This window comes from Fukomys damarensis, unplaced genomic scaffold (genome assembly GCF_012274545.1).
Source record: "Fukomys damarensis isolate Sample0158 unplaced genomic scaffold, DMR_v1.0_HiC HiC_scaffold_34, whole genome shotgun sequence".
NCBI lineage: Eukaryota > Metazoa > Chordata > Mammalia > Rodentia > Bathyergidae > Fukomys > Fukomys damarensis.
Window position 1 is genome coordinate 14,570,530 of NW_022900946.1, and position 20,782 is coordinate 14,591,311.

The 20,782-nt window shown below is 43.4% G+C and overlaps 1 protein-coding gene across 1 annotated transcript in view; it reads left to right on the forward strand.

Moving 5' to 3' along the window:
* The window catches only part of Grin2a (glutamate ionotropic receptor NMDA type subunit 2A), a 381,170-nt gene that overhangs the window by 297,770 nt on the left and 62,618 nt on the right, over window positions 1–20,782 (forward strand). Inside the window, exons 6-9 of the mRNA XM_010609958.3 lie at window positions 2,671–2,839; window positions 2,931–3,084; window positions 8,028–8,153; window positions 11,503–11,732. Coding sequence (XP_010608260.1) covers window positions 2,671–2,839; window positions 2,931–3,084; window positions 8,028–8,153; window positions 11,503–11,732 — 679 coding nt within the window. The remainder of the gene's footprint in view (window positions 1–2,670; window positions 2,840–2,930; window positions 3,085–8,027; window positions 8,154–11,502; window positions 11,733–20,782) is intronic.

Below are 20,782 nucleotides of genomic sequence, written 5' to 3' on the forward strand. Positions count from 1 at the left end.
GTGGAAGGAAGAGGGGAGATTTATTTTTAAAGGGTTATATGAGAAGCACTATAGATATTTTATTTAACCTGCCCAAGTGTCCTGAAAAGCATCAGCCTTCTCAATTCATGAGTGCATATACCAGTTCTGTGAGTGTTGAGACTTAGATCTGAGTTTTCATGGTTGGTAGCCTTCAACACAGGTTCTGAACACAGCTCTAACTGACTTGTGTGGCTATGTTTATATCTACTGGCCACACCGGGAAATTGTGGGGCCAGTTTACTGGACTCTCTTTTGGATCCCTTTCCTCATATTGTTTTCACAAGTCACCTTTTATTTTGAGTGGTGGCCAAAGAGCTGGGAGAAAGTACATGGATAGACAAGGGCTGGGAAAGGAACCAACAGGAGTTCTAATTACAATTTGGTCTGAGTTAGCATAGCCACCATGACACACTGAATTCATACATTTGTTCCATGCCTTTTCCATCCCGTGTCCCCAGGTTCTGGTTTCCTGGTACAGAGGAGGTTCTTAGTGGATGCTTATTGGGTGAAAAGGTACCAGTGACCATTTATATCTAGAAATATACCTTGGAGCCAGGGACGTGGGGACATTCACTTATAAGCCAGTTGAGATTCCCAGTGAGCCTGGAGAATGCCATACGTGCCTGTGATCCCTAATCTTAATCCTGGGGTGTTTGTGACTTCTGCTTAACTACTCACCCCCAGGAATCTTGACCAAGGAAGGTAGAGAGTAGAGAGTGAGGGAGATATAGTGATCAGAGGTGGGGAAAAGGGATCATAGTTTTTTAGGGAGAAAAAGAGAATCTGATTTTTGCACAAATTTCAAAGCCGCATAGAAAATGGCATCCTGACACACCATTGATTTAGTGCACTTGAGAAACGTTTTTACCATATTTCTGGCAATTTTAACTTCAGCCTGACCACCCCCCTCCGCTCTGGGTCATCGATGGGGTTGGGGTTGACACTCACCTGCTACGAGTCTGTAGCGTGGAGCCCAGCAGTCACTGATGTGAACATCAGGTACACAGATGTGGCTCCCACTACCTGCAAGCTAAGGATGGCCAGTCAGAGCAGGTCACCGGGTCTCTAGGTTAGAGTGGCATCTACATGGTGGTCTTGGCCAACAGAAGCAGGATGGTTAAGTGGAAAGTGGGGCAGGATAAGACGATGGTGAAGTGAGTGATTCCAGGTAGGCGCTCTATGATCCCGAGACAAAGGAAAGCACTGAAAAAGGTGCTTCACTTCCATTAACTCAAGGTTACAACATCAAATCTGTCCACATTCACGGGAATAGCTACAGACATACCAATGCTGCTGAACAGAGTAGACATTATATATATGGGTTACATTCTCACTAGATCATTTGGGGGAAAATCTCAAAAATATGACAACGAAAAACATTTCCTACCATTAAAAAACAGCTATGCTTCCAATTTCATTGTTTTTCTATCTGGTTATTTCATAAGCGTATCTGCTTTTATATAGCTATGATTATTCTGTTTGTATTTATTTTTCCATATGACGTGGGAATATAGTTTCCTATTATAATATTGGATTTCCACAAACACCATTTTAGTTAGCATTCCAAATGGGAGGGGTGCCAAAAAGTCTAATTTTCAGACAGAGCCCTTATTTCCTGACTTGCATGGTGAAGATGAAGTTGAGCTAGGGGGGTGCTCTGGTGCAAGGTGGGGTCAAGAACATTGTTCAGAGAGACCTTGATCTTCCCACATGAGCCGCCCAGGTACTTTTCATTACCTGGTTTGGGGATAGCAGTGTTTCCTTCATTTTTAAAGGTGTGTGTGATTTGCGCAGATGTCCTTTGAGTGTGAGTTGGCCAGGTGCATGAACTAGGGAGATAGGAGCAAAGCAGCCAGTATAATCTTGATACTACTTCTTATACTTGATATACTTGATAGTATAATCTTGAGAAGACAGGCTTTCAGATGTCAATGTTCTTTTTATTTGAATAAGCCCTCTTCCTGGTCAAAGACATCGCTTCTCTGCAGTGTCAGTGTTTACATTTCACCCCATATAGTTATTGTAGGGAAGATGTTATAAATGAACCTTGGTGATATAGTTGGTCCTATCATCAGGTGATGTTGAGTTCATAGACCCCAGCATAGGTGGAACCCAGGTCAACTCATTCTTAGCAGTGTTCTGGAGACCCTCACTCCTTCCCTTTGGTTTCAAAAATTTGTAACTAGAGGCTGAAGTAAAATCCTACTTCATTTGAGAATTTCACATCCTCTGCTCTCTCCACTTCCCGTGTGCTTTTATGATTCAATTTACATCAGATGACTAAACTCTGGGCCTAAAGAAGTGCATTAGAAACTCTTAAAAATAAGGGTTGGTGATACTTTCCTGTATAATGGGGTACAAACGGCATATAACTCAGTGAAGTGTGGAGGGTACGCCAACAATTAGTACACAACATTTAGCAGAGTGCCTAGCCAATAAGAATCACTCAATAAGTATTACCTGTTTCATGACAACTATTGTAATTAAGAACACTTTCTGCTTTCACTGTCCTGAACTCACTGTGTGTCCTAGGGAAAGTCACTTCCCCCTTTCTGAGCCACAGTTTCCTGTCTGAGATGTACGAGTGTCACTAACCAGGTGCACAAACCTTCTAGTAGTCATGTTCTGTGGCCTTGTGACTGTCCGCAGCAACTCAACCAATGAGGGGATGAACATTAAAAAGTGCTGCAAAGGCTTCTGCATCGACATCCTGAAGAAGCTCTCGAGAACGGTGAAGTTCACCTACGACCTCTACCTGGTGACCAATGGGAAGCATGGCAAAAAGGTTAACAACGTGTGGAATGGAATGATTGGTGAGGTACGTTGCCTTCCCTCCTCCAGCTCTCCGTCCCCTGTAGGTCTTGGGTGTGCTGGGGAGAAGTGACCGCATTGCTCTGTCCTGCGTCCAGGTGGTCTATCAACGGGCAGTGATGGCTGTGGGCTCGCTCACCATCAACGAGGAGCGCTCTGAAGTGGTGGACTTCTCTGTGCCCTTTGTGGAGACAGGAATCAGTGTCATGGTTTCCAGGAGCAATGGCACCGTTTCACCTTCTGCTTTTCTAGGTATGTGACCATTGTGGTGACAACCGCTTTCCTACAAGGAATGACAGGCCTTCTTTCTTGTTGCTCAAATAATAGCATCAAGAGGGCAGTGGTGGCACATGCCTGTGGACTCAACTACTTGGGAGGCTGAGGCAGGAGGATTGTAAGTCTGAGGCCAACCTGGGCAACCAAGTGAGGCCTTGTCTCATAAAAATATTTTTAAAAGGCTAGATGTAGATCTAGCACAGTGGTAGAACGCCCCTGGGTTCAGTTTTTTTTTTTTTTTTTAAGGAACAGGCTAGAACTTGTCTGATTCTGTTTGACCATATCAGTGTATTCCCAGAGTGTTTTGCATTTGAATGACTCCAGTTCACACCCGTCTCTTCTGACTCATCAGGCTACATCCTTCATTTATGTTTAACTTGGAAATTTCTGTTGATAAAAGTACTATCACATAGTCAGATTCCCAGTCCTGACTCTCCAGAATGTAAATTAATGGATACTCAGTGGAGAGCCTCGAAATCATTTAAAACATAAATAAACCTGTCTGTCCACAGTTCATTTGCATCAGCCCATAAACCTTTGCTCAGCATCCACACACCCGTCCTCATCGCAAACTCAGATGCCACTCATTTATTTGCTAGATGCAAGAGGGCAAGTAACGATTGACCACTGTGCTCTGATGAGCAGAACAGAAGTAGTCTGAAGAGTATACACTGATTTAAAATTAACGAGACCATATTTTAAATGTGGCTATTCTCTGAGCCAAATAGTTGCTAAAGCAGAAAATCTATTTGACTCTTCTTGTAAACACTTCATAAATTTATATGTTCACCTAAATGGATTTTTTTCCCTAAAGGTAAAATTATATTTTCTATGGTCTTTTTTCTTTTTTTGTAGTTGTTACTGTTTTCAGCCCTGTAACTGTGTATACATTAGGTAGCCTGGCTAGGGTAGGAGAAAATTTCACAAAATGTCCAAGCACTATTATAAAGTTCTGCATTAAAGTGTTGTGCCGACTGTGTGATTTTTTTTTTCCAGCAATTGCCTTGTCAAAGATCATGGAATTCAGATAAACTCCTCCTTTGCATACCTCCACACATGGATTTGCACTACATTTGGAGAGATTCAGATAACCCTTTATCTTTAGAGGAAAACTGCATGAGAGAGGAAAAACAGTTTTGTTAAGGTCAACCGAATTTCTAACATTTTTTACAGATATTAAAAACTTTATTAAAGAAAATTGTTAACTAGACCCAATTGTGGATGCCCACTCTACTCCCATGGTCTTCTGTTTCCAACATCTTGTTTATCTGTAATGTCAGCACCCAGGGCAACTCTCCTGATTCTCTCTTGAGTGAAATGTTGACGAACAGGATTGCAGGAAACTTCCGTAATCACAGAGCCGTATGGGTTTTTCTATTTTCAGTTTTGATAATCCAGTTAAGCTGTGGAAATTCCTGACACTCACTCACTGGATTTGATTTTGCACTCATTGCTTCAACTTTCGTAACTTTTGCTGGAACAATGTAGAGCTTGACAAACACATATGTCATTATGTTCCTTTTCTTCCTCTTGTCTGACATGTATATGGATGAGACATAGCAAGGGAACTTCACCAGACAAGGAAAAATGCAACCAACTGATATTGGCATGGGCAGAATCTGAATTAGTAGATGGGCACTCGCTTGTAAGTCACTGCTAGTCATTTTTCCCCATTGCCTCTCAGACTCTGATGAAGAGCTTTTGCTCTCAATGTTAAAAAAAGATGGAGGATTTGAGTTTATAAATTTTTTTTCCCCAAGAATGTGTCTCCATATCTTCTTGGTGCCAGAGAGAAAAATACCAATTGGCTTGTCTTATAAAAATGGGTCGCTGATACTGAATCTGGCCCCAACCCAGTTTCTCTGGATTTTATCTTATCTGTATGTGAAGAACATTTCCATTAAAAGGTCAAGCATTTTTTTTTTGTTAAATTTAACTCCCCCAACCCCATGTTCTTTTTACTGTCTCTTTTAAAATAAAATAAATTGAAGTCAGAGGAGAATATTTTCAAAGCTGTTGTTACCTAGTAGGTTTAATCTTATGCCTAGTCACTAAATTATATCCCTCTTCGATTGGCTGTGCATCCCTTATTTACAGACATTATCTGCAGGTTTTGAAAGTCATAATGAACCATGCTAAGCTACATTTTTCCATTCACTAGTTCAGTCATCTGGAAGAGCCAAAACATTCAGAATCTGATTGCATTGCTCTTCATTATTTCCTATTCTCTATCCTCCGTAAATTCCATTAACTCACATCCGAAAACACTTGCAGGTAACGCCACAAGCCTGTGTGCAACAGCTGTAACCAGTGGCTTTTCAAGAACAGAGGTGACATCTCTTGCAATATTTCCATCTAGTTTATTCTAAAGACTTTCAAAGCAGGTTAGAACCCTTGATCCAAAGAAGTGCTGACCTGGAGTTTCCTAGATTGAAATTCTTTCCCGGACAAATGTTGAATCTGTTTTCAGACATACAATCCACACCAATCATAGAATATTGCTTGGTCATTCCTTGGACACTGTAGACAGTTCCTTACCAGTTCCTAATGTCTTTCTTCACTGAGTAGTGTGCATGAGTAGTGCCTAAAAACATCAATACTTCCAGACACTCAGAGGTACTTGATGTACCAGAACCAGAACACTGGAAGAGAACCTTTTGATCTCTTTGCCCAGTGACAAGTCAAGAGACAAAAATTGTCACTTCCAAGTTAAAAAAAAAAAAAAAAGGGTCTGGAATCAGTTAGTTGCCTGATCAACTTCCATCTGACTTTCTGACCAAAGTATTACTGACAAGGATATGTCTGCCCAGTGAAGTCTAATTCAGGTTTACTGATTCTGATGTGTGAACAGAAGAATTCCACAAAGTCCCCCATCGATTTGTTATAATGTTATCAGAGCCTACAGAGAAATGAAAGTTACCAGATTAATAAATTGGGGCACTTTAGCAGCACCATGGACAGCACCCACCCTCGCCATCTCTGGGTTTAATGATGGCATCAAACACTGATTCCATTTGTTTTACTGTATATATGCAATATGCACGGCCCAATACCTAGTGCTTTACATGTGCATGCTCATGTCCTCGCCGCCATGATCCTCCTCTGGCTTGAGACACCATTCCATTCATATTTCCGACTTGAAGAATTACATTGACATTGCTATCCTTGAATATTAAATATTACTTAATCTCCCAATTATTAATTGACTTTCCCTCCTCTCTGGTTGCACCTCATTACCAAACTTATCTGGTTTCAGGGACATAATATTGTTTATTGCTCAAGCTGAATTTAACTAAGATAAATTTCAGTTTCTGTCTCATTGATTACTTGGACTTTATCTTGTGTTAAATACGTTGTGCTGTTACCTGTTGCTTTATAACACATTTTCACTATCAAAATTGTATAACACAGCATTTGTTTCAGTTTTTGAGTTATCAGATGCAATTAAAGCTCCAGTCATACTAGTTTCTTGTTAAACATTTAAGCTCATTAAGTTAGAATTTGGGGATGATCTCTTGCTGTGTTATATGGTCACAGACACCAATAAGTTGGCCTACAGTCAATCTAGTTCTTTATGATTATTATTAGCTTCATTAGAAAACAACTGAAAAATAATGAAAGATTTCCTATTCAAGAGGCATTATTGCACTTATCATATTTTACCTTCAGAAAATGCTTGGCTCTGAGGAAAACAATTTTAAGTTCACTGATATTCCCAATGGTGCAATCAGGTGGAGGTATAGTATTCTTAAAGTTTTACTCCCTGTTGGTTTTCTAGTAAATCTATATCATAAATACATAAAATGACTTCAGTCAGCTAAGGTTCATATCGTCAACCAGGCTGAATAGAAATGGTAATTTATTTTACATCGCTTCTCTTACCTTTATAGCATGTTGGAGACTCAGAACTTTGTGCCCTAGCCTGCCCTTCTAATACACATGCCTATTGCCCAAATCACATGAAAACGAATGGACAAAAGTGACCTTTAGGAGAGAAATTACCACCTGTCCACATCCATCTACCACCTCATTGCCTCCACGCCTCTACCCTTCCTTACCCTTTGCTACTGAGGACTGAATCCAGGGCCTTTACATTGAGCTACAACTCAGCCCTTTTTATTGTTTATTTTGGGTCAGGATCTCATGAAGTCTCTGAGTTGCCCAGGTTGCATTCAAACTTGTGACCCTCTAGCCTCAGCCTCCCAGAGTGCCTCTCCTCTTCAAATGATGCCTTTTCATTGGATTTTCATCTGAACATCAGGTCCTCTGATGATTTCAGTTGCATTTAACACTTTTACCAGCATTAGAATGATTTATCAAGTATAGAGCTGTCACCTGCCTACAGCAGGACAGCTAGAGAGGCATGGGTGCAAATGATCACCTTTCAATACTGTCATGAACCCTACAATTTATAATCCTTCCTAAGACACTACAGTTCTCTCTGCCTGCATGTCGTTCTGCCAGTATGTAAAAATACAAGTGCAAGTAAAAATCAAACCCATGCCTGTTTGTAGATGCCTTGTGATGCACGGCTTGAGACTGGTCACATTCCTCTTTGCTTTCGATTCCGTGGATGGTTCTATAATTTTCTTCAGCACTGTGGCCTGTTTATTTGCATTCTGACTGCTCCTTTTGTCTTATCATTCTTTTGTGTTTCTGTCATCCTTGACCTGGTTTGTAAAAAATGCCGTACACTTTTATCTATTTTTATCATATTGTATATGCGGTCTTATGGAAGGCCTCAGATATTTTACAGAGCAAAGAATGATTTAAGAGTGAGAATAAAAAAATGACTAGCTTCTCTTGAGTGATCGGATTGGAATTCGAGTTTCTTGACGAGCTTGCAAATGGGCTTCTTGCTGGAGGTGAGAAAGAGTTAATGGATTTTGTTTCGATTACTCTGGTCTGTTTACCTGCAGAACCATTCAGCGCCTCCGTCTGGGTGATGATGTTTGTAATGCTGCTCATTGTCTCTGCCATAGCTGTTTTTGTCTTTGAATACTTCAGTCCTGTTGGATACAACAGAAACTTAGCCAAAGGGAAAGGTAAGGAAGCCTGCATGAGCACGATTCCAAGTTGATGCTATTTCCTGTACCATTAGTGATGACTTCTGTTTTAGAATACATTACCCTATCTTGCCTCGGTACATCATAGTAATGCTGCCAGGCCATTAATATGAATTGTAGTGGCAGCTAAGTGTGGCTTATTTACTTCACCTGGGAAAAGGATAAAATAAAATCAAATATTTTAACCTTCTTACAGCGTGAAAGCAATAATTGTTCAATTAAAAACTATTGATGATGAATTTCTTGAGAAAGCTCCTTTAAAGATCTTTGGCAATTAACTTTTGCAATGCCTATCAAAACAAATATTAATATCATGGTGAGCCTTAACTTTAGTGCATGCAAAGAAAACAGCTAATAGAATCTAGCTTAAAAGCATTCTTCAAACTACGGGATCATATTTGCTTTGGAGTGACAGTAAATATTATAAAATCCCCCCCCCGCCAAAGAGTTATATCTTTCCCATTTAAAAATTAATTGTATCGGTATCCTTTTGATATACACCGATGGTGCCTGGCCTTCAGACACTATCCTTGATAAAGGGACAGTCAGTAGATCAGAAATTGAATTGGGAGACATTTACTGGTTGTGGCTAATTATGAGGCTCCCACATGAGCCAGTGCTCAAATCATTAGAGTATATTTTTTTCATTGCACAGCACTTTCTGTGTAGATGGTATCAGTAAGAGATTCAGGTGCCAAATCTCAGTCTGGAAAAAAAATGGCTTGATACAGTAGAGGGTAGGAGATCCTGCTGTCTCAAATGCCCCTCCAAACAGGGCACTCTAGTTCAGTATGTACCGTTTTCACTTGAAGACCCAATATTGGAAGCAGCCAGCAGGCCAGTGGAATCTGTTAAGGTATTGAGTTTTACTGAAATCCTCCCACTTCTTCTAGTAGTAGTGATTACTACATAAACTGTCTGCAATCAACAGAAACAGTAAAATGTGATAAATAATCATGCTGGGGTTAAGTGGGAGATTCTAGCCTTCACTAAAAAGGGCGATGTAACTAACCTTTAAAGGGCTTTCCATTGGAGTGGAACTGGCTCGTGTCCTGTGAGTGAGCATACTGGTGTAAAAGAGAACTTCAGATTTGCACAATCAGAGTCCATGCTATTCTGAACTCACACACTTATTGAGTGGGTACTATGTACCAAGCATGTAGGCACAGATAGTAATAATCACGGGTTTTAATATATTTCAAGAAGAACTAGAAGAAAGCAGAGTGGTTTGTTGTTGGTGGTGAGCAGGTGTTACTTTAGACAGCAAATTGAAATAGAGAAAGATGACTCAGAAGCAATGACATTAAGCTGAGACCGGAGGGGTGAGACGGAAATGCAGTCCCTGCAAGGGAAACATCAGATACCAAGGCCTGGAGGTGGAATCTATGTTTCAGAAGCAGAGAGGATGTGAATGAGCGAGGTGGGTGATGGGGTAGGATAAAGTCAGACGGACAGACAGTTGAGCATGGTAAGCAAACATGTCAGATGTTCTTCAACCATGGGAGGAAAGCAGGATAACAAATGAAAAGAGGTCACTGTATGCGGTGCCAAGAGGACAGGAGGAGACAGCAGCAGCGGAAACAGGGAGGCCAGTGAAGAAGCCTCATGGTTTTCCAAGGAAAAAGTTGACAGGGTTTTGGACTTGAGGGCAGTGTCCAATGAGGTCGTTGAAGATGGAGCTAAGCAAACACATGTGAGGGAAATGAAGAAGGGGAGAGATGATGCAGAGACCATCACTTGTAGTTTCTCCCTGGGCAGAAGCATGCAGAAGGAAATTATCGTAAAGAAAGAAATTTAGCAGGCAAACTCCCCAGCCCTCCCATCACGTGGACGTTTCCTGTCTCCTGCTCATGTACATGTGACGACTCTCGGGAAATGATAGCTCCTTATTTCTTTGGGTTGTACATTACCTTTCGTTGTGCTTTATGGGGAAAGTCATATGGCCCAGTGATAGTATTCACTAATCGGGAACTCCCAGCAGTGTTGGAGAAGGTCTCTTGCATATACCTATTTCTGATTACCAAACAGCTGTCACTTCCGATCCACATGCATCTCTAATAAAAGTGAATAGTTTCTGAAGATAACTGGATTGAATTTAGTTTTTTTTTTTCCCTAAGAGTTCCCAGCTTCTTGGGAATAAGCCCAGAAGATCATAAAAGTAGACAAAAAGGAAACAGGCAAGTTTGAGAGCAGAGTTGCTTGCCTTCTCCTCACTGCATTGCATTATGGCCATTGTCAGGGTACTGGAGCCCAAGCTCAGCCTCTAGTGTGCAGAAAGTTTGGTTTTCTTCGGCTCCATGCCCAGAATCTCATCATTTCCATCAATCTGATTTCACTTCCACCACTTATTTATTGCCCACTCTGCTGGCATCACCACCTGAAGTCCCAGTAGATCATTTTTCCATATCTTCATTTACTTAAGTGACATGAAAATTAACCTCCTGTTAAAGGAAGACCTCTCCCCCTCACGAAGGGCGGGCATACATTGATTCTTCTTGCAAAACAAAGGCTTGAAAGCCTTAACGTGAGGAGTGTTTTACAGCCTCCCTATGCCTCATCCGAATAAATCCCCACATACTGCTCTGCCTCTTTAGACAAGTCTGTTGCAAGGAGCATTTAGGAATCTGGAAAAGGACACGTAACTGTTGTAAGGATGCACAGAGGAGAGAAAGCCCTGTGATATCAGAGTTCATTTTCTGTGACCCTGCAGTGAAATGTCTTCCATCTGTGGAGTGCTGGAAGAATTAAGCTGTATTGTTCTTCCCCTGAATGCCTCCATTTGCAGAGAATTTTAGTTTGGTCTAATTTTTATATTGTGCACGCTTTACATGTGAATTTGAACAGGAGCAATTGTTAGGAACAATTGAATTTGAATACCAAACATCAGTGCAGATGAATTGCATGGCTCTTCCCTGATAGCACATCTGACGAATACTCAAGCAGTGAGCCCCACACAGTCCCACGTTCTTTTTTTCTTCAGCTTTTCTTTACATTTATTAAGGAGATCAGTTCCCCGAAAAGGAAATCAAATCCAAATTTAAAACAGGTCATAACACTGCTTCTCATTCAAACCCCCATTTTGCATAACCGTTTTCTTTCTTTTTTCTTTCAAGAAGGATGGAAAAATGCAGTTAGATAGAAATGTGGGAAGAATGCTAATTGTAAAGAAAAAAAGAAGTTAACTGTGACTGTGATCCAGGACGAGGCTAGGACACAATTCCAGCTTCTGGCAGCCTTCCTTGCTGCGGGTGGCCACGCCATAGGTGTTACACATGCACGAGTGTGCACGTCGAGAAAACTCTGAGAATGTCCTTTTCATTGCCTGCAGCACCACACGGGCCTTCTTTCACGATCGGGAAAGCTATATGGCTCCTCTGGGGCCTGGTGTTCAACAACTCCGTGCCTGTCCAGAACCCCAAAGGCACAACCAGCAAGATCATGGTGTCTGTGTGGGCCTTCTTCGCCGTCATTTTCCTGGCCAGCTACACGGCCAATCTGGCCGCTTTCATGATCCAGGAGGAATTTGTGGACCAAGTGACTGGCCTCAGTGACAAAAAGGTAAGGTCATCATCGCACATTCCTCTTGGGCTGGCGGTTGGTCTTAACTGCTGTCTTCAGAAAAAAAGGGATCAGGGTGCCTGTCTTCCCCAGTCCGTCATCAGCTCTAAAGCTCAAAGCCAGATGATTTTTTTCCTAATTCAGATGGGAATAGTTCTAAATAAAGTTCGGAACAGAACTTACGCTGAGCTCCCCCAAGTTGTAAAGATTCTGCATCTGATTTGGAAGCATAATTTCCCCCGCGTGGTCATTTCTCACATTTATACCATCTTTCTGAGGATGCTTTGACTGAGGCTCTGTGACTCACGGTAGCTCATACCTCTCGGCAGAGTGTGAGGCTGAGAAGGGCTGGGGTCTACACAAGGAGGAAATAGGGCTGCCCTAGCTCTCATGAGCTCTTATATACTTCATGTCTTACGTGGACGAAAGTCCTCTCTAATCACTACCCAGAGACAGAATTTCTACATGGCTGCGCTTCCCTGTGTAGCCAAGTCAGCCGCATCTTCCCCCGTCCAACTCTGCTGAAATTTCTGTGAGGGACTAGAAGGGACCAGAGAGGTTTCTCATCCTCCACCGTCCCTTTTTCTTAGACCCATTTCCCCCCAGGCAGGTGGGTAGATAACACCTGCTCTCCTCATTCCCCACCAAATTCTAGTGAGGGGTTTGAGTGACTATTCAGAAATGCACATAGAGGGAAAGAAAAAGGTAAACTGGGTGCATTTCTCCTATTGAAATTTTAATTCAGGAAACAAATCCCGACTCGCTGAGCTCAGCACTGCTGAGACTGCAGCACAGCAGAGATTTTTCTCTTTCCTCTGTGTGAGGATAATTTGTATCTTTATAAAACCTCCTTGTCCTATCTCGTTGACATAAGTCTGCATATACCCTTTTGGCATTCATCAACAAACTGCTGAATAGAAAATCAGCCCATGAAAAGCCTTTACAGCTTTCCCAGTGGCGTACACTGTGTGAGAGAGGTACAAATAGGCCCATCAGGAGAGACGAGGAAAGGGTGGGATTAGAAATGGAGCCACCGTCACAAAAATGCCCTGTGCGTAGCTGGCCTTTCTGGGAAGCTTCCCTCCTGTGCTGGGGTAGGTGCCCCTCTACCTATCAGGGCACACAGAGCCCTTTCTTGTCCAACCCCCCCCCTTCCTCTTGCTCACCAAAGGTCCCTCTCCCTTCCCTGAGGCTCCAACTTCATTTTTACTGCAGTACTTTTGTGATTAAATGTTTTGCCTGCAGTCTTCCGACATTTGGCTCTGCCTTGAATTTCAGGTGTTAGGCACAATATTACCCCCTCTGAGAGGTCTTTCCTGGCTACTGGGGTGAACTCGGGTGGCTGATCCCAAGCTCCTGACCAACGTGAAAGTTGAGTGGGTAGAAATAAATAATAGATTTTCAAACGTCAGAGAAGGAGAAAATGTCAAGCAAGAATAAATGTCAGGAAGGAAGGAAGACCGAGGTGATAAAAACTGGGTTGGGGGAGACCGCTGTGGATGTGAGGACTTTGGATATGAGGTGTGATTGATCAAACAGTGAATGTTCAAATTTTTTAAAAAATTCAAGAGAAATACACATTACTAGTAATTGCTCTTGAAACGCTACACATTCTCTCTCTCACTCTCTCTCACACACACACACACACACACAGACACACAGACACACATGCACGCACTTCAGACACACTTATCCCATCCTCCTTGCCACTTTGAGGAAGTTCTGGGAGTCTTCTTCTATGAGTGTCTTTAGGTGCCCTTTGGTAGCTGCGTCAATATCCCGAATTGACTCGAAATGTTCACCTTTCACGGTCACTTTGACTTTGAGGGAGAGCCAGAAGTCATATGGGGCCAGATCCAGTGAATAAGGCGGATGAAGGCTCTCCACAGCGCTTTCATGGGCCCACCTTTCTGCCGGATGGCACTCGGCAGCACGTGCATCATAGTTCTCATCTTGCCTTGCAGAGACATGAAGGAGGGCTTCCAGGACTGCCCCTGAGAGGGGCAAGAACGCCGCGATGAGTGTGCCCCAAGCCAAGAGGACTGTTTGAGGGGGTTAACAGCAATGTGTCCTTTGTTATAACAAACTTTCTAATCTAAACATCTACCATATATTTTTATCAAACTGTGTATATACCGTTCTTTTCTTTTCTTTTTTTTTTTCAACGTTAAGGGCTTAGCTCGTACCAGCCTGCCACTGTACCGAGTACTTTACGTGCAGCATCTTTTTTTCCCTCAAATTTATTTATGTTTTATTAGTACCTATTTTTAGTATGTGCAGCTCATTACCTTGGGTACATACACATAACACAGCTTGATTCCTTTTCGAATTCCCCTCCCCTCCCCCCACTTCCTTCCGTGCTCCTCTAAATTCCCTTTCCCCAGATAAGATGAAGAATATCAACAAGAACAAAAATGTATTCACTTTTCACAGAGTTCGCTGGCCCTGGGGCGCTCAATACCTACTTATCGGCTGGGTGAATACACGCACACTGAGCACCCCCACCTGGGTCTCCGGGGATCCCTTTTCTGGCCCTCTGTGCCCAGCCACAACTCTACCTATTTTGCTGTAGGTTCCTACCAGGAATCTTCAGATGGTTATTATCTCTGGACACTGAGATGGTCAACGCCTTGGATTTAAGTTCTGCCTGTCCTTGCTGCCACCTACAACCTGTGTGATGAATACAAAAGCCCAGCTTCACTCTAGCTTTTAAAGCAAGACAAACACCGAGGCACAGTTGGTTCTCCACAGTTTCCTGCAGGATCAGGCAGAGACTGGCATTGGCTTTTATCAGACTGTGGTTGGCTTTTCTCTAGTCCTTCCTAACCTCACCACTACTCCCTTATTGGTTTCTCCTGGAGTTTGTCATTAACTAATCGTGTTTACCCATTTTCTTGGCTCAGGGTTGGCTTTTGGTAGAGCAGCCAAAGCACAAAGGCATCCTGGAGGCACCAAAGTGCTGCATTTAGAGTCAGGAAAGTTTGATTCCCATTTCCTGTCTGCCACAACTAGCTGTGTTCTGTCACCTCACTGGGCCTGCTTGTTCTTCTCTGTCAGTCAGGGAGACAGAGTTACAGAAATGATCCAAGGAAACCACATGCGCTAATCCACTTCCTACCCCGTCAGATGCTCCACAGATACAAAGACTGTTATGTGACTTCATTGTGTTACAGCATCAAAACAAGGAGTTCCTAGAAGGGACTGGAAGTTATGGTAGAACCAGGGGAAGCCAAGTCTTGAAAGAGAAAGATTTTCAAGAAAGTGTTTGGCAGTGTGTTTTGTTCTTTGTTGCTATTTTCAAAAGCAAAGGGGGAAAAAATCCCTCACTTTATAGTTCTAGGTCTACGTAAGAAGACCACTTGTGGGAAAACTAGTTAAATGCACCAATAATTTGACCTTCTCTGAATTGGAAATCCCCGGTAGCAGATACCTTATCATCAGGGGGCATAGGTTAGTTTCCATGCTTGGAGCATTAAAGGGAAGCCAGTAGCTCTTTTAATTAAATATTGGTTACAACTAGATAAACAGCAAACTTCTTAGAGCAAATGATCTAACTGCTCCCAGAAGATCAATGGTAGACACAACAAGAAAATTTGCAAAACACAAACCTGTATTGGGTCTGTTTATTTTAATACTGTACACGGCGGTGATTGCTTTGTTTTTTACTCATAAATAATTATACAACAATCAGTGTACAACCTCTAGTGTTGCTGTGAACAACATCCACGGTGTGCTTAGGTAAGCACAGGCTTACATTATTAGTGAGTTTGTGGGGACAGACTTTCCTGGGAATTATTAAAGGCAAGTGGAGACGTTGGTAGAGACCTTTTCCAACACGTTGGGAATCACTATGATGTAGGAAACTCATCTCTGGAAGGGAGATTCAGGTAATGCTGGGGGGCAGCTTCATATTTTGGGTCAAATGGACCTGATTCAAATCCTGATCTTGCCTTGTAAGGGCTGTATATCTTCGCATACTTGCGTATCCCCAAGGCGTAACTTCCTTATGAAGGGATGGTAGCAGCACCTTTCTGGCAAGGTCAATGGGAGGGCTAGAAATTATCCCATGGGTGATCCCATCACAGGTGTTATTTCTTCCTTTCGTCTTCCTCTTCCCATGCCTCTCTGTCTCATGCTCTTCCCTCCTTCCTTCTTTCTCACAGTCCTCCTTTTCATTACCTCCTGATCCAAACCATTCCTGGCTTTTAGGGCCCAGAATGCTATTGCACTGAGCTGGTCTTTTGCAGCAGCCCAAGGAGGAAACATAGAGGGCTTCCCTTAGCAAATGAGCCCACGTTTGTGTTCTCAAGGAGTCGTGCTGCCTCTGTGCACTGTGCCAGCACCGCTGAGTGGTCCTGGCAGGGGCAGGGAGGGCCCCAAGCCAACTGCTCTGCTGCAGACCGCACCTGTTTGATGCTCGCATGAAGCATGTATCACTGCACCCACCGGAGACTGTGCTAGGAATAGGCGCTCCACTTGCCAGATGTCCCTCATTTCAAGACGCGGAAAACAAATAGCTTTATGAAATGTGTAACTTTCGATTCATAACAAACATAAAGAAATTTCCTAGCTAATTGCTGCATTGCCTTAAAAGTTTATTTCCCAGTCCCACCTCTCTATCTCTCCATTATAAATGTTTGCCATATTTTAGTCTTTTGCATGACCTTCAGACTTGTCTCCACATTGAAGGGGAAGCCTTTTTCAGAAGGTGCGACCTGTGTTCTCCGAACTGGAGGGTTATTGGCTCTGTTATGTGGCTGCAGCTGCTGTGGGTAGTGACAGGTTTCCAGGACTGATATGAGTGCAAGTAACATGCAACATGTGACGTGATATCTATGAAGGAGTAGAGGAGGCCAGGTGTTTTCCCAAGTACTATACAATTGCAAAAGCAAATCCAAGTTTACAGATAGAGAAACTGAGGCTCAGAGAGCTGAATGGGAAGCTCACAACTGTGCACTTCCTAAGTGGAAGATGAGAAGCTGCTGTGACTTCCCTAAGCCCAAGGCCCAGCGAGGGCATCCTTGAGAGAAGACCAGAGGAGATCTCTGGGCTCTGAACCCTGTAACGATGGTGGGAACCTGGGCACCTCCCCTTCCTTTGCTGAAGCCCACATGTGTTCCTTTCTGTTTACACATGCAGTGCTCTGGGAGAAAGATTCCCTGGAGGTCATCATCAGAGGTGAGCCATCCTGGCTCCTGACTTGTCATACTGCAGGTCATGCTTTTCAGTGAAGCTTGACATTAATTTGAGGGTTGTGACCATGAAAAATATAGAACATAATGGATAGCGTCAGTGTACATTACACACAGAAAGAGGTTCCTGTGAGATGTGTGTGTGTACAGGCTGGTAACAGGAAGTGTATTGGGAGTGATGCTTTCAAAAGTTTGGCAGTCTGGCCAGGCTTGGTGGCACACACCTGTAATCCTAGCACTCAGGAGGCTGAGGCAAAAGGATTGGTGTGGGTTCGAGGAAGGCCTGAGCTACAAAGTGAGACCCTGTCTCAAAAAAACATCGGCAGTCTTAGTTGTAATAGGAAAGGTTCTGGATGTTGACCCTGGGCTGAACATTGCGTACGGGATGGTGTGTCAATGCCAGGGAAGTACGGGAGTGTCCCTGAGACCGTGTGTCTGTCCCCACCACTGTGCAAATCATTGGGAAGGAAGAAAGCGAATCTTAGAGCTACACTGTTTCTCAGTGACAGATGGGGAGTGAAGTGGGAGGCACTCAGTCAACTAGGCCATCTCTTGGTGTCCTAGAGACCAGCAGCGGCTGCTACAGCATGAGATTTATAAAGAGTGCTGTTACCACTGCTCCCCAGAGCAGGTGGCCGTCTGAAATGAGCCTGGGCTTGTGCCTTCAAGTTTGGTGAGGAGTGGGGATGTTGCAGGACTGAGTGATTGTACATGAGCACACACACACACACACACACACACACACACACACACACTCACACTCAGTGCCAAGTGATTTGAAAGGTAGAGTGCTGTTACCACTGCTCCCCAGAGCAGGTGGCCGTCTGAAATGAGCCTGGGCTTGTGCCTTCAAGTTTGGTGAGGAGTGGGGATGTTGCAGGACTGAGTGATTGTACATGAGCACACACACACACACACACACACACACACACACACACACTCACACTCAGTGCCAAGTGTAATTTGAAAGGAGAATCCCATTTGGACAATGGCTGCCTACTTCTCCCAAATCCAGTGATAGCTGCTTATTAGGCAGCAGCATGGCTAATGCAAGGAAACCAGTTCTCAATGGAAATTTTAATTAACAGTGACATGAAATGTGAGTGTAGAGAAAGAGGAATGTTTCCGGTTGGTCTAAGTATTGGGAGGACTTGGACACCTTCTCTAACAGTTCTTGGTTCTGTGGAAGGTGCCCTGGATCAGAAGTTGGAGAGACTTTTGCATCATAGTCCTAGCTCTGGCACCAACTTGGTGGGTATCGTTTTCCGGTCTGGGTCTTCAGGTCCCCTTCTCTAACCACGGAAGGATTCTCTGGCAATGGTTTCTGATGAATTACAGAGTTAACACTGGGGGAAGCATGTCTAGGTTTGAATTTTGGACTATTTGTTAATAGGTTGTGTAACTTCTCAGAGCCTCAGTTTCCTTATCTGTAAAATGGGGTCTCTAAGATTAGCTACCTAGTAGGGCTATTGCAAGGATTAACCACGTGGCACAGTGTTATTTCCAACTAAGTCTTCGAAAAGTTCCAGTCATCATTACCACTAATTTCTAGTTCCACGATTCCATATTTCATAGAAAAATTCAGCCTGTTATATTTTTTTCCTGCAACAATCATAAAAACAAAAAGCGATAAAAGCTTTATTTTTGACCTCTTATTCAGTTCCAGGAACTATTTCAGTTACTTTAAAAATGTGGTTTTTTTTCTTCACAGTGACCCTATAAGGGAAGTACCTTGGAGAGACCCATTCCACAGGTGGAAAATTGAGGCAGCAGGAAGTAAAGTGACTTGTCTAAGGTTGCATAGTTTGTAAATGATAGTTTAACTTTCCAACCAGGAGGCCTGAACACACACTCAGCCCCTCCAGTGCTGTTTCTAGGTTTGTATTTCTGGGATCAGACTCAGTTCTCTTAACTTCTAAACCAGGTTGGGTTCCTGAAAGATCAAAGTTGAGAAAGCACAGTGTCACGCCCACAGCTGTACTGGGGCTGAGGTGTGCTTTGCCAAGAGATGGCCTGTGGGAAATGGGGTTATTTGAGACTTGGTGGCAGAAAAGGATGGGGTCCGGTGGCAGTGGGCTGGACAGGAAGTCAGCAGGAGCTACTTGGGATGTCTGGTGGTAGGGGGCTGGACTAGAGCAGCAGGCCAGCCCGGGAAAGTGCCTGAGAATTTCTCAGAGTATGCAGTGGCTGCTGGCTGGGCTGTAGGGCTCCACATTGCTTGGATCCACACCTAGTTACTGCAGGGAGGTGAGCATCACAGATCAGGCTGCAGAAACAGTAACACCATTAGCTTGCTTTGTTCCGTTGTATAACCAGCGTTCCAAGGAACAACTGACTCAGCATACAAGCAGAAGGGCAGCGGTTTGTCCAGCTCCCAGTGTCCCCTCAGATAATACTTATCGCAGTGGTCTGGTTCCTGCCCCCTGAGGTAAGATGGAAGAAATAGAGATGAGTAGTAAGGACACAAGGCAAGTTGTAATTTTAAAATGGTGCTTTTAAGAAAAGCTGCAGTTTCAGGACATAAAAGTTGCCCAAATTTACAGTGCCCTTTTCCCTTCTTGAAAGCTCACTAAAAAAATTCCTTGGGGTCTTAAAGACACAATAAGTCTGTGAATTGGATCCTGTTCTTTTTTCCTGTAAATGATTCTGCTTCTCACAGACTTCCATCCTTAAGGGAGCAGCATGGGTATGTAAGTGGGCAGCAGATCTCCAAATTTCAAACACAGGCACACGGTTTGCATTCTAACCTAGCACCACGTGGATGGCCTGACAGACAGTAGCAATACATATTCTAGGTTACCCATCTTGAGAACACCCTCAAGACCACACAAAACTGCCATTCCCAGATCATAATGTGCCTCTATCTGGGGGGCCTGCACTTGATTCTCTCTCAGTGTGTACATTTGTTTTGCCTAATAAACCTTTCTAATGCCTCTCGCTGACCTGTCCTGTAATTTTCTTCTGAGGCACAACTCAGTGAACCTACAACCTACTCCACAGAAGGGAGGAGTTAAGGTCCCCATTTCCTCTTGGGGGACCTCCTTGGACCCCATCTGGTGATGCCCTTACAATGTGCCCTGGACTAGGCAGGAGTCTTGGGAGTGCAAAAGAGGTGTTTTAGGGACATGGTGCTAGGCATCCTAGTTCTCCTCAGGGGTGATGCAGACAATATTAGTCAGGGAAGATTCAAGGAGCATGGACAAACTTGGCTTTGTGTAGGTTCGAGAACTTCCTGGACATTGGCAGGAAGCTACTGCGTTGTTAGGGACTTCAGCTTTGCTATTAGTCACAGAGCCTTCTGGGGGTCAGGCCCTATGCCTGGGGCATCCAAGACACTCAAAGAGTACTGCTTTTGGGAATGAATGAGCCAGTGAGTGGAGGATGGGTGAATGGCAACACAGAGACATTTTCTGGTGGGTGCAAAGTAATTGTAAATGGTGTGGAGGTAAAGAGGTGGGTAGGGGGACCACAGGAAACTTCTTCGTGAAGCAGATAAATGAACTGGGCGGAAGTCATATATCTATTCCAGATGAACATTTCCTTAGCACGACAACTGTGTGCTTGTCTCTCTGAGAGCACTTGAAAATTCACCCCAACAAATATCTACTGAGCACACAGCTAAGTCCTGTGCTAGGAATTGAGGGATAGTTCCAAAAATAAATACACTGTTCCCAACCTACTGGAACTCATGGACCAATGGACGAAGTGATCAAGAACAAAGTAAATTTTTAAAAATTGTCCTGCATGAACGAATGTGTTTAACTCCTGACAAGAAACAAAATCATGGCTAATTTCTTCTTCCTTTTTCCCTCTTCCTGCCCCCCGCCACTTCTCCTTGTCTTTTTTCTCTCTCTTCAG